This window comes from Hippoglossus hippoglossus, chromosome 13 (genome assembly GCF_009819705.1).
Source record: "Hippoglossus hippoglossus isolate fHipHip1 chromosome 13, fHipHip1.pri, whole genome shotgun sequence".
NCBI lineage: Eukaryota > Metazoa > Chordata > Actinopteri > Pleuronectiformes > Pleuronectidae > Hippoglossus > Hippoglossus hippoglossus.
In genome coordinates, this window is record NC_047163.1 from 15703103 (window position 1) to 15716743 (window position 13641).

At 40.6% G+C, this 13641-nt stretch overlaps 1 protein-coding gene across 3 annotated transcripts in view; it reads right to left on the minus strand.

Moving 5' to 3' along the window:
* The window catches only part of dner (delta/notch-like EGF repeat containing), a 57041-nt gene that overhangs the window by 22586 nt on the left and 20814 nt on the right, over window positions 1-13641 (minus strand). For 2 of the 3 annotated variants that reach the window (XM_034604526.1, XM_034604527.1), the window contains exons 2-3: window positions 2142-2486; window positions 1945-2042 (exon numbers count right to left, since the gene is read on the minus strand). In XM_034604526.1, the coding sequence (XP_034460417.1) occupies window positions 1945-2042; window positions 2142-2486 (443 nt within the window). Of the gene's footprint in view, window positions 1-1944; window positions 2043-2141; window positions 2487-10692; window positions 10711-13641 lie in introns of those variants that run through there. The other variant, XM_034604528.1, reaches the window with a different exon arrangement.

A 13641-nucleotide genomic window follows, 5' to 3' on the forward strand; every position in this document is an offset into this window, starting at 1 on the left:
CGTCTGCATTTCTGCTGGAGATAAAGAAAATTATCATTCTTACGTATGAACAAACAATGGCTAAAACAAGCTGTTCCAATCCAGTCCACCAGGTGGCAGTAGGTGTCCGAACCCAACAAAGTCCAACGTTTTCCCCAATTACAGGTATGTGCTGTGCAAAAAAACAAGTAGGCTAGCACATCCAACGAGATCTAACCCAACAAAAACCCAAACTTCATTTCAGATTTTTTGGCAGAACCCTGAGGTTGGGTCGGATATTATCTCTTAAAAATATATATTATAAAAAAAAGATCATGCTGTATAGATAGGGTAACACTGAAATAAGAGTAAACATGGAGGATATTGAAATCGCTCATTCAAAACATCCAAATAAGAAAACAGAATATACAAGATATTGCAGACCCCGATTGGTTGAAATAAAGCACTGGAGTACTTGACCAATCAGATCCCTCAGCGCTGTAAGCCGTACTTTTGTAAAGTGTTACCCCCCTGAGCTCGGAGTTTTTAGGGATGAAACCATTTTCCTTGAACTTAATTTAGATCCTGGTCCCTGCAGTGGAAACTGGTTTAAAATATTTTTGTTCGTAATACTTAGTGTTGTTAATATTCTTCCCCACAATTCTGCTTGTATGTATTCTTCTTTGCACACACAGCATCAGCAGCAGCATGACAACCACTCGCAGTCTCTTTGGGACACAGGAGCTGTATTTTATTATTTTCAGCGTCTCTAAATCGATGTCACTTTTGGATCCCTGCTTCATTTCCAAGTGGCGTGAGTGTGTATGCATATGAGCGTCCTTCACTGCCTGCATCCCTGTACGAGCTCAGGTGTCATGTATAATTATACAGTATGAAAACAAAGCAGCAGCAGTTGATTAACTTTCAGCTCGTAGCTTCCAGTCTGCAATCGTGATCGGGGCCCTGAGTTGTGGGAACCATCAATGACGAGGAGCAACATCAAGGGCATCCAAAAATTGACACTGACCAAAGCTTCTGCATAATTCATTGACCCTGATTTATCGAACCATTGTAATATTGTTTATGAGCAAACATGGTCTGAAAAGATGCAATACACCTGGAGTGGTGTGAAACAGCGTCTTTTGTGCCCGTGGGTTAGGAGATTCTCATGGAAGGTCATTAGTTACAAAAAATACAAGCTGTGCTGTTGTCAACATGAGTTGCAACATTGTAAGTATGTGGATAAAATGCTGCACAAAGACGATTCTATTTTAAGCTTTTTTATTTGTGATGATTATGCAGAAAGTTTTCTGCACAAACGTGCGTTGTTGTTGTTCCTGTTGATCTGAATCTGAAAAGGGCCAGTTTTTTTGAGTAAGGCAGTTAAATTGTGTCCTTACTTTTCATGTTTAATTGTTCAAGCTGCAATTAACTAAGATGTGAAAAAGGTTTATTAACTAAACTTTTAATGAACTGCTCCAAAAATTATTTGTTATTGTTTTGATTCAGAGACCCCAACTGGCTGAAGTTACATATTAGACGTTTAAGCTGCGACCATCATCACCGTCAATAACATACGTCTTGTAGGAGAAATCACCAGCTCACCAAAGTAACATAAAACAAGACAAGGCATTCAGAGTGAGGAATGGGAATGGAAGTGGCACTTTTCTCCATATTCCAAATCAGTGAACCATCAAACTATATTTTAGCTGCTATTTTGGGGAAAAAAGTTGCATAGTTTTACTTTAATTCTGGATCCCTGGGCAAAATGTAATGAAACTGTCACATGTAGTCTGCCATGTACACTGCACCTAATGGGAAGTTACACTGTAGGCTACAGGATCCTGTACAAGGTAAAGATGGGAGAGACTACTGATAAATGGGGGCCCAAAGCTACATTAAGCCCAGGGACCCAAACCTGATTAATCCAGTCCTGCTTTGAGGGGATACCAGTCAATTATTAAAGGTACTGAAGGGCGCTCTTACTTTACAGCCGTCTCTTCAGGCACCTCTAGAGATACAGTCAAAGTTCCTGATGTCAGCTCACACAGCTCAGGACTCACACAGTGCAGACTCTCTGTCACCTGAAACAGACACACAAACACGCACAACATATCACTTATTTGGAAACATGTTAAAGACAAACCCACAGAAGCTTAAATTTATCGGTGAAGTTATCTCACCCTGTCTGCCTCCCACGGCACCACCAGCAGCCTCTGCCCAGGTTTGGGTTGCCATGGCTGCAGGGTGGGAGGTACTGGCGTGGTGGTGGACGGGATGGTGGTTGGCTCTGACGGCTGAGTGGCAGCTGCGGTGGTGGAGGCGACAGGGGTGGCCAGCCCAGGAGCTGAGGGGGTGGCAGGGTCCCAGTCAGCGGCCGGCAGGTCCAATAGGATTTGATCACACCTCTCCCCCTCGTAGCCCTCGCCGCACTCACAAGTGTAGGCCGGCTCCCCCTCTTCCCCACTGCTGCTCCGGCTGCAGTTTCCATGGAGACAGGGGCTGCTGGTACAAGGATCTGTGAAAAACTGAAATAAAAAAAGGAAAAAAACAAAAACAGGAAGTGTGAGAGAGGGAGACTGAGCAAAAGCATTATTATCTAACAGTGTTTTTCGCTGTCTTCCTGTCTGCACTGCTGTCATCTAAATCAAGACCCATTTTTGTCTAAGTATCTCCATCTTTCCAGAAATAAAAACCCAGAGTACAGAGCTGGGATCACGGCTGCAGTCTCCAAGTGAACTGCTCAATTGGTTGATCAAAATGCTCCCAAAGTAACACCAGAGACTGTTAAAAACAAAATCTAAAAACAGTAAGCAACTTAAGCAACTTAAGCAACCTTAGACTGTAATAGACGACACCTCTGCACGTCCTCCCACTATCCAGAAATGAAGCCCAAATATCTCAGGTACTAACGCCGACATCTTGTGCCGATGATGTCACTTCGTGCTCAACAAATTGTGAGTCGGTCCCAGCTGTCAATCATGTTTCACCCTGTTTAAAGCATCAAATAACTTTATTATTAATTAAAACCAGAAATATCGTCACAATTAACCCTTGAACAAAAAACTACCTAAAATGGGGGAAATTAATCTGTACTTTGACTTTTTATTTTGGCTGGTGGCTGGGGGCGATAGAAGCACTTCAGCTTCACTTTTTGGGAAACATCACATCATGAATCTTTGTATACAGTCTATGGTTAACATATCAGAGCAAATTTCAATATGTTTTGTCTGATAATGGTTTTATTTATAATTAACTATGATAGAATGAACTCTACTGTGGACGATTTAGTTAATGTAGAGAAAGAGAGAGCTTTATAGAGAGAAACAACGGAGATTAAAAGAGGAACAGCATGAAAACAATAGAAAGTTCATCATTTCGTAAAAAAGAAAGGAATCAAATGAAGTCAATCACAAAATAAAACCGGTATTTGTCAAAAGCTCAAAAAAGCATTGCACCAAAAAATATTTTCAGAAGAGATCCACAGTAGGAAGACCTGTGGAACCAATTCATTGGCGGAAACAACCAAGTCTACGATTGTCTTAGGTTTGGTTTTGTGTGGGTTTGTGTGCAGGGAGTCCAAACTGATTATTTTCTCTCACTTTTATTATTGTTCTGTGACTTCCCACCCTGCGCTCTGCTCCTTCCTTTTGTTACATCTTCACTCTGTTTTCCTAATCTGTTGTTGCAGGACTGCATTTCTCCCTCTCACCCACACATATAGTGCGAGTATATACTGTATATGCGTGCACATGAGCACAGTTGCATTTCATCCGCAGACATGGTTCTTGCTGTCATGCAGCCGTGAGGAAGATGTACCCTGACATTCTCCTTCATGCTGGTTTCACCCATCAATAATTGATCAAGTTTGGAGGAAAACGTTTCAGTGTGGATGTTGAAAGTAAAAGAGGACAAAGCAGAGCCTGCCAAGGTCAGAGCTGCCTGATACGGGGCTGTTTTTTCTGTGGCTCTCGGAGGCGTTTTAGGCTTTAAAATGTCTATAATCCTGCTGCGTCTTATTCATGTGAAAATTCACCGAAACAACCTCAGGTATCTGCGGCTCCAGCTGTCCAATTTGAATGTGCTCAGATCACAGCTTTAATAGAAGCAGGAGGAAAAACAAAAACCCAGGCTGGAGAGAGGCTGAACAGAGGGATGGAGATGATGCTCGTATAAATCCCTCAGTGCATACAGATGTGTGCGTGTGAGAGAGAAACAGTGAGGAGCAGAACAACAGAGCATCATTAACAGTCCGTTCGCTCCACGACAGAGTCACAGCTCATTAGTGTTAATCTCTCTCAGGTTTTTACTCGCTACGCGCTCTATCAAACTCTTTCCCTGCTCTGCTCTGAAGCACAGCGATCAGAACGGTCCCGGCAGGCCCACTCCTCGGTTCTCAAACAGTCTGCCGAGCTTATCTCCAGTCAAACTGCACCCAGGTTTGAGTTTATCAACCTTTTCAGAACAGCAACGTTGGCTCGTCTGGGTTAGAGGAAGCATCAGAGTCCAGCCCGTGACCTTTTTCATCTGTCACTGCTGATTTCTCCTCAGTCCTAACAGGCTCCGTGCAGGCAGCACACAATGTGCTCGAACAAAGAGGAACACAACAGGACTTTTAACCAGGCTCAGTATATGAGCTGAAATCTGGGTCACAGTAACTTCATCCTGATAACAATCAATACAATAATTGTATTATGTGATGTAATGCAATCCAGTACAACAGCTCTGCCACAAGTTCTACCGTTAGGAAGCATTCAATGGTCCTGTGTGTTAAAACTTTACTAGAGGATTTAATTTAACAAGATGATTGTTATTATTTTATTTTATATTTATTATTAGTAAGTTATTGTTAGTGTTGCTGGACTGGACTACGTTGTATAAGAATGTGTATCTTTTCTTTCCCCTTGATTGTTTGTAAAGACAAAACACAATATGATGTGGTCCAGTTCAACAACACTGTAAACTAAAATCTCTACATTAAACACATGGGCAGGTTATAGATTAGATAACAAAATGTTGTCTTTGTATAATTTATAATTATATTAACTTGTATTAGATTTTATAGGTGTATCATAGACTGCATATTAAGATGGAAAACATGATGGCTTGCAAAAGTGAAGCCAAATAATGTTGATTGCCCGCTAATGGCTGGCTGCAGTAAATCTTATAAACCTGCCTGGACATACAATGTGTTAATTTTTCCGGTAAGTTTGGTTTTAATTATTTTTTTATGCTATAAAACGTTAAGATTGAAAGCTGAGTCATAATTAGTGAAGCTTGTGCCTCAGCGTGACCTTGATACCACGGCTCCACTCCACGATAACTACTGCACAGACTCTGGCTTTGAACAACGTCAAAAGCACAAGATGGCGGCATCTGTATCCAGGATATTTTAGCTTCATTTTTGTACAATGAGAGGAAGATGAGACAGCTCGCCCATCTTTACATAGGCCTACAGTCTATGGCCAAATGGCCATACAAGTGGACACTGGTTGTAGAGAAACAATTGTTTTAAATTGTTGAACTATATTTTTAGATAGAATTTAAGTATACTGTAGAAGTAAAACGCTAAACATACATGTCACCAGCACCTGAGTTGCAAAGGTTTCTGCTTTTCTCTGTTTTTCAATGTAGGTTGGATACATTTGCGTAATTTAAGGATTTTGATGATATTTTACTTACTTTTTCTGAAATTGTGTGTAAACTGCATGATGAACATATCATTTAGATAAAAGATCATCATATGTAGGATTAGTGAAACTTTTGTGGGTATTCTTAACTCAATTATATGAGCTTTGGATGATTTATTTATTAAAAACTGTAAATTGCCTCTTATTTTTACTTACGGGCCCGAATAGAAGGTGGAGCCTGATTGGCTGACATTTCCCTGCGTAGTTCAGCCTGTTAAAGATAACCTACACTTTTATGACTCATGTTGATACAGTTTGTTGAAACTATCTCACTGGTATTACTAGTTGATGATTGTTGGTGCTTGTTGATGTGGGGACTCATGTATTGTACCTGCGTCATTGTGCTCGTCATCGTTCAGCACTGAACAGTTCGCAGGCCCTGAACTCTGACAATCAATTTCCTCTAAGCAGCTGATAATAACCTACATTAGTGGCTTTATCTGTGTTCGCACACTGGCCAACAAACACAACAATGAGATGATCTGAGGCTAAATTAATTGCTTCACAAGTGCCTGTGTCCTATTTGCTAATTTGGGACGGCTGCACCAAGGAGGGGGGATCGATACAGGCAGGCGCAGGCAAACAGCAGCGCTACTTAAAGTATTGGCATCATCAGTTTAACCTGGTGGAGGAGATGGATGCGTCTTTTTCTGCAGACATGCCACACACACACACCCACACACACCCACACACACCCACCCACCCACCCACACACACACACACACACACACACACACACACACACACACACACACACACACACACACACACACACACACACACACACACACACACACACACACACACAGAGAGAGAGAGATAACTAATTAGGCCTCATTTGTGCTCAGTGAGTGAAACAGACAAGCATCAGCATAAAAGCATAAAATCAGTAAAGGACTGAAAAAAAGAAAAGAAGAGAGAGTGGAAAGTGAGCAGAACGTTCAGTTTATCCGTTTGGAACATCATCACTTAAATATGAAACTCAGCAAATGGATAATTGAATTTAGCAGCGTAAACTAAACACGCAACCAAATGTTACATCTCATTCTCCACACAGGCAACACATCCATAATGTAAAATGAAGACGAACACAGTCTGGTGAGAATGTACCTACAGTGCATGTGTGAGAGGAGCTTGAAATGCTCTTTCTTCATATTTAAAAGGTGTTTTGTTGAGTTCTGCTGCCTCTATAATGCCTTGAGGAGGCTGTCAATCAGCTCACATGACAACCTGACATCCTCCGACAACCAACAGAGGTGTGATAGTGATGCAGTGTCACATTGCTGTTAAGGATTTCACCGACACCTTGACAGGAAAAGGAAACGTTCACACTCTGATGAAGCAGCCGACCGACCTGATGTGCTGCAGTGTCAATAGACTGCAGAGTTAATTAATGAGGAAAACAAGAAAACACGTTTAATTTCAAGTTTTCAACAGTAACAGACATTTATTTCTACCTAAAATAAACTAAAGTTCAATTAAAAAATTGAACTGATGTTAGCGTCTTTAAATGGCACGTAAAACATTCAAGAATATTCATTTTGGAAACACCAAGAAAATTGTTTAGAAAATTTAAATATTAAATTTGGATTTGGAAAAATTGAGACTGTTCAGCTGATCCACTTCCATTTGGTTCCTGTTAAAATATGATTTAATTCAGAGCCTTTAGTCAGTGCACAGCTGGATTAACAATTAAAATTAGAAATTGATCAATTGGGAAGCAAACAAATCAACATGTATGGAGAGTAAAGTTTACATCAATGAAAGAATATTTCTTTAATTTTACATGTTTATAATCACTTGCATCGTTTTTACCACTGTTGTGCTGAAGTGTGTGTTAATAGCACTAAAGGTCATTCCAGAGTTTTTCTTTCACATACAAAGAACGCAGCCTGAAGATTTAATAGTTAAACTCAACCTTATTATGTGGATGTGATGATGAACAGCGAGTAGTATTAGAAAAGATGTGGCACTGAGGAAAAAAACTGCGAATAAAGACGCACTACAAGCTTTACAAGCACTTGTTTTCAGCCTGACCAAGCACTTGTTTTCAGCCTGACCATGATGGAGCAGGATGTAAAACCAGTAAAACATTCACAGCAGCCTCCTTCTAATAACTCACCATCATAACACACCGTTTGTCTCTGTTCATGCACATGCAGCGTTTTGGTTACTGGACGAGGCACACCGGGAGAGAAAGAAATTCACAACTGCAGGTTTTCATCTTTCTCTCGCTCTGACTGTGAGCCAGAACATTTTCTGCGGCTGCAGCTCACCGATGCTCTCGTGGCTGAAGGGGCAGCAAGTCCTTGAAGGCACATTTAACCCCGGTTGGTACGAGTGCAGGAGACGAGCGTGAAGGTCAAGGTGAATAATTAAGTGCCTGGATCGTCTCTCTTTGTCCTTTGCTGATCTCTTTAACCTCCATATTAAATGTTGTGGTTCAGTAGAGGTTTTCAAATTAGTTGTTTCCTCAATTAAGGAAGCTATTAATTTAATAAAGTGGGTTTGCTCTTTACAGGCTAAGTTCAACAAGCTGCTGTAAACCTCCAGCCCTGATGGAGCACGAGCTGTCAGCGCTTTCATAACAGCAGTTAACCGACCGGTTTATCAGCCATTTACTGTTTATAGGTGACTCATTTGAGCGTTAGGTGAATCTACAGCAGGGGCTCACTGCTAAATACACACACAGTGCTCACTCAAACTGCACATTAAACTCAACAGAAACTTAAATATGAAGAAATGGTAAAAGCTCTGTATTGATTTATCACTTTTCTAGTCTTGATGACCACTCAAAGCGCTTTACAGTGATTTTGCTATGCACCCATTCACACACACATTTATACAGTGCATCTATGTGCAGCACTGTCTCTCTCACACACTGTCGACACAGCCGTCAGGGGCAATTTCGGGTGCAGTATCTTGCCCAAGGAAACTTTGGCACTCGTAATGGGGGAGCCTGGGATCGAAGCGTTGACCTAATGGTTATAGAACAACCTCTTAAGTTTCATAAAGTCCACAGTTAGGTCACACAACGTTGAAAAACAAATTGAAAAAAGAGAAAAATGAAGCTGAAACCCATCATTCAACACACAAACACAAATCCGACTTTTTTCTAAAGGCAAAGGATCTTTCAGTATTTTTAATGTAATGCATAAAGCAGCATAAGAGAAGACACACATTCCCTCGACATCTGCAAGAAGAAGCTATGCTTATTAGCACTTTGCTTTGACTTCCATTCATTGTGGACAGCCTAACCAAAACCTTAACCGGGAGCTAAGGAATGACGTTTGGCCTCATTAGGACCTGGAAAAGGTCCTGAAGAGGCAAACAAAAGATGAGTCCAATTACAGTGTGTGTGTGTGTGTGTGTGTGTGTGTGTGTGTGTGTGTGTGTGTGTGTGTGTGTGTGTGTGTGTGTGTGTGTGTGTGTGTGTGTGTGTGTGTGTGTGTGTGTGTGTAGCTCATACTCTGCAGTTTCCCTGAAATTGTTCCTTTATAAAATGGTTACTTTGTAAAGCTCCTTTATAACGATCAAGATGAGTTGCCATAGCTACAGTAGCTAGGGAACGTGACAGCAATTAGCACACAGTATTATACAGTATTGTTCGCAGAGTGTGTGTGTGTGTGTCTGTGTTGTTGTGCTCCCTCTCCTGCCTTTACACACTCAGTCTCACTATTTTCCCATCATGCTGCAGCCATAGGATCTGTTTTATAATCCACTTCATTCCACAATCTGGGCAGTTGCTCAGCATTTCTGCCTCCGTCAGTCGGAGCGACGACACCTCCTGCTGTGGAGGGAGAAAAGATACACACAGCTTCTTCCTAACCACTCTCTCATGAAAACACTTGCTGAGGAAAATATATCTGCAGGACGTCAGAGGGGATTAATGTGTCCAATAAAAGTTCCTGCTGAACTACTTGTAGCGGTACACAGATTGTTTGTATCTGGACCACTGCAGTCACTGATCATGATGATGCTGCAACACTGACGCAGTGATGTTACCGTGCAACAACAGGGTGGAAGTTTGAGCACACAGGCACACAATATCTTCAGTCTCTTCCTTTTCTGATGTGATCAGAGCAGATTGCCTGTCATTCTTTTAAACACAACAAAAATAATTACCATACTTTATCACGGTGGGAAAGGGTTGCCAGACCCTCATGTTGGTGTTTTCAAACTAAAATGATCTTTGTCCCAAATCCGTTTTAATCCCCATCCAAACACACCTGAAAACACATCATATGACCTAAACAGGAATTGCTTGAATAATAGCTTGTCTCATTCGTAAGCGGTTGTATCATTGTAGAATGGAGAATTGAACGGCACAGCAGCAGCGTAAGAGAGGGTCAACAAATCCTGTAATTGATTATCCATGTTCTGCGACACACTGGCAGAAGAGGCTGATGCCAGGTGTTTTCTTCCGGAAGAGTCATGTGATAAGAGCCTGACCAATCAGCAAAGGCTACGTTATAGGACATGGACCAAACTAAAATGGTCGTACTAAACGTCAAACACATTTTTCTCAAGGTTGGTTTCTGTCATACCTTCATCACACTGATGTTTGTCTATGTGACACTGATGACAGGTGAGGACCCCAATGCTGAGTTAACATGCGGAAATAAATGGTCCAATAATAGTCAGTGGGACCAGGCTACTGCGGCTCCATCCCATGATCGCTGCTCTGCAGACTCGGGCTCCAAATGACGTCATATATTGTATTGCTCTGATGAAGATGAGTGTTGAAGGATTTGTCAGTCGGCTCTGTTCAAGGCTGCAATTCAATCAGTCACCTCCAGCCTCTTTATCCATTATGATTATGTTCATCGTCTAGGAGCCATGAATATCTACACACAACAATGAAGACGATATTTCTTAAGAGATAAAAAGGTATTAAACCAACTCACTGACATTCTGCATTGAGACACTTCGATTTCCATTCATAAATTAAGGTAAATTGCCAACGCTACAAAAGATCCAGTCATCAATTTGCTGATGACTGGAAATCTATTAGGGAATAAAACAATTGGCCCATCATTCCTACCATTGTTTCAGGTTATGACACTGTCCTCGCTGCAGTCCTGACTCCAATATCAGCACAATCCCGATGTGATGTTCATGTTTTACTAATGAGATGAGTAGTTAAAAATTGATGCGTCTGATCTAGATCCGTCTTGTTTCTAAGACTGAGCGTGTATTTGTCAGGCGTTCGCTGTTTGGAGAGGAGCATTGCATAATCTCAAAGGAGCAGAATAAATATAGGGAAATGAAAGGCTGGAGAGGAAATAGTATCCAGTAAGACACAGGCTATGTACTAACCAACAAAGATCTATTAGTTTCCATAGATTGACGGCTGTGAAACACTCTATATAACCGCGGTAAAGGAATTACAACCAGCGCTGAAACATCCAGGGAACAAATACTCTGTAATTATATGATCAATCATGCAGCAATTAGCTGGATGAACCAAATTAAACTTTCATATAGCCAGCACTAATTTCTATCTCAAATATGCAGTGTGTAATGAGCACTTGCAACCCAGCTAAAGCAAAATATTTAATTCATGATAGTGACAAAATAATACTTGAAAATCATCCCTCAACAGAGTCGTTTTCCCCCGCGGTATTCTCTCCGGTCTCCTCTCATGAGGTTTGAGCTGTGGGATGTGAGCTGATTATACGCGGAAAAACCAAGAAAAGATCCAAGTGCATTCGGAAAGTCATGAAAATTACCACGGGTAATTAACTGTAATAAGAAGGTGAAAAGTGTACTATGGTGGAAGTATTAGCTTTCATCTGGTACACAACTCTTTTGACTTTGTGTATTTGTGTCCAGACAAAGAAGAAGATGTTGCATCTCTGCCTGATTTAAACACAGCCGAGCCGGCAGAGTGGACTAAAAAAATGAAATAAACCAAAGAGTGAGAAATGAACAAAGCAGAGAAGTGGTTCAGAGAGTAGGTGGTGAAGATACAAGAGCTCTTGAGATAGAAAACCCAGAGTGAGCCCAGCACCAAACATCCCGTGCCCAACGAGGGAGATGGACACAGGGATGAATTTTAAAACGTCTCATGCTCTGATGTGACTACAAGTGATTCACTGCAATGTGGGAGATCATTTTTCTGGTGAAACTTGGAATCTGCATTTCAATCTTAATAATCTTTGAATAAAAAGGTGACCAGCGCTCTGTAGCAACTGCAACTGGGTCAAAGGCAACCAGCATTACCACAGGCCAAGCAAACAGCCCATTCCAAACGGGCAGGTTTAGGCACTGCACTAATGAACATAAATTAAATATGAGTTCATATTGTTTTTCACGAGTTTAAGTCTACATCCATACTATTATGTTTTCTTTTGCAAACAACAAAAACAATCTCTGTCTGAACATCTCAGTTTCTTCCCGTCCAGACCAAAACACAGACCGGGAGTTTTCAGCAGTGTTTCCAAACTTTGTTATAGAGGCTTTAAAACTGAAGAGCAGTGTGGACGCCAGGTGTATCTGTAGGAGAGTTGATGGGTTTTCAAGCAACAATGTAATAGTATGTTGCCTAAATGAAGCTAGTTTAAATAATATGAGATTCTTCTGTTTGTCTTGATACAACTTTAATTATTAGGACTGTCAGCTGAGGACAAAAACCTCTGGTGTTAGTTTCCTCAAACAATCCACAGACATGCATTTGTGGAAACTATAATTTTCATGTAGGTGTGAAAATGTGACTGTTCAATAAGTTTGTTTTGGCATAGTGAAGCCTGGGATGGTTTGGAAATGTGTATTTTTGAACATTTCAAGGAGAAAATAAGCACCTGAATAACCTTTGTCCTTCCAGCTGCCAACAACATCGACTCAGTGATATTCAAAGACGAGTTAACGTGTTGTTTTGAGCTTCCATTTTAGCACTTTAGCAATATCCTGTCAGTATTCCAGGCAGACGTTACTGTTGTTATGATTTATTATCTGTCACTCAGAGAACCACTCAGCATGAAACCCCCGATGATCAACTTTCATCGCTTCTGTTGTCAGCAGCTTAAAGACATTATTTTAAAATACGCATCCACTCTCCTATTTCTATCAAGATCATGAACGGAGAAGATTGTTAGAAAACTTTTACCACTCACTTTCCTTTTCTGTCAAAGTCAACTGTTTATCTTTGGACGATTCCTGTATCATGAAAACCAAATCTTCTGAGTCTACAACTTAAACTGAATAAATGTTTATTTGTCTATTGGAGTGTGACTCATTAACATACAGTATGTTAATGTTTATTAAACTGATCAGTGACCCACTTCAGGGTTCAGAAGCAGAACAACAACAAAAAGACACCAAAAAAAGGAAGTGTCCCGGGGCCTTTGTCTACAGATATGAACCAAATCAACAACTGTGAAAAGAGGAGTGACAGCTGTCGAGCGACATAAGAGCTGAGGTGCAAACAAGGCTGTTCAGAGAAAAGATGAAAAAAAAAAAAACTAAATATTATTATAAAATGAAGGAACACACAACAGAAATAGATTTTCCTCATGACCCTTTTTACATGGAGTGTGTAACAAATGAGATCACTTAAAAGGATTCCCAGTGGGAAAGTGGGAATGGAAAATAGAAATTCAAAAGCCACAGTATTTATTTGTTTGTTTGTTTGTTTGTTTGTTTGTTGTTTGGCAGCATGATTCGTAATATCGTCAGAAAAAATAAAGGTAATAACAAATAATACTTTTGGTTTCACAGCATCTTTCTTAACAGCCAAGCACACCTTACAATACATCATAAATTAACAGAAGTAATTAAAGTACAACCGATCAATACAACATATGTGACACAAGAACTGTTAGAGGTAAAACCAAGTCAGGTTAACAGTATATCTTGTATATTTTGACACAAGAGTGACTAAAAGTAAAACCACTCTGACCAGTGAGGGATAGAGAAGATGAAGAGCGGTAAAGGAGAAATGATTCACATGTCCAGATGTCTTATTTTGTTCAGGGACAGTCAGATGAGAAAG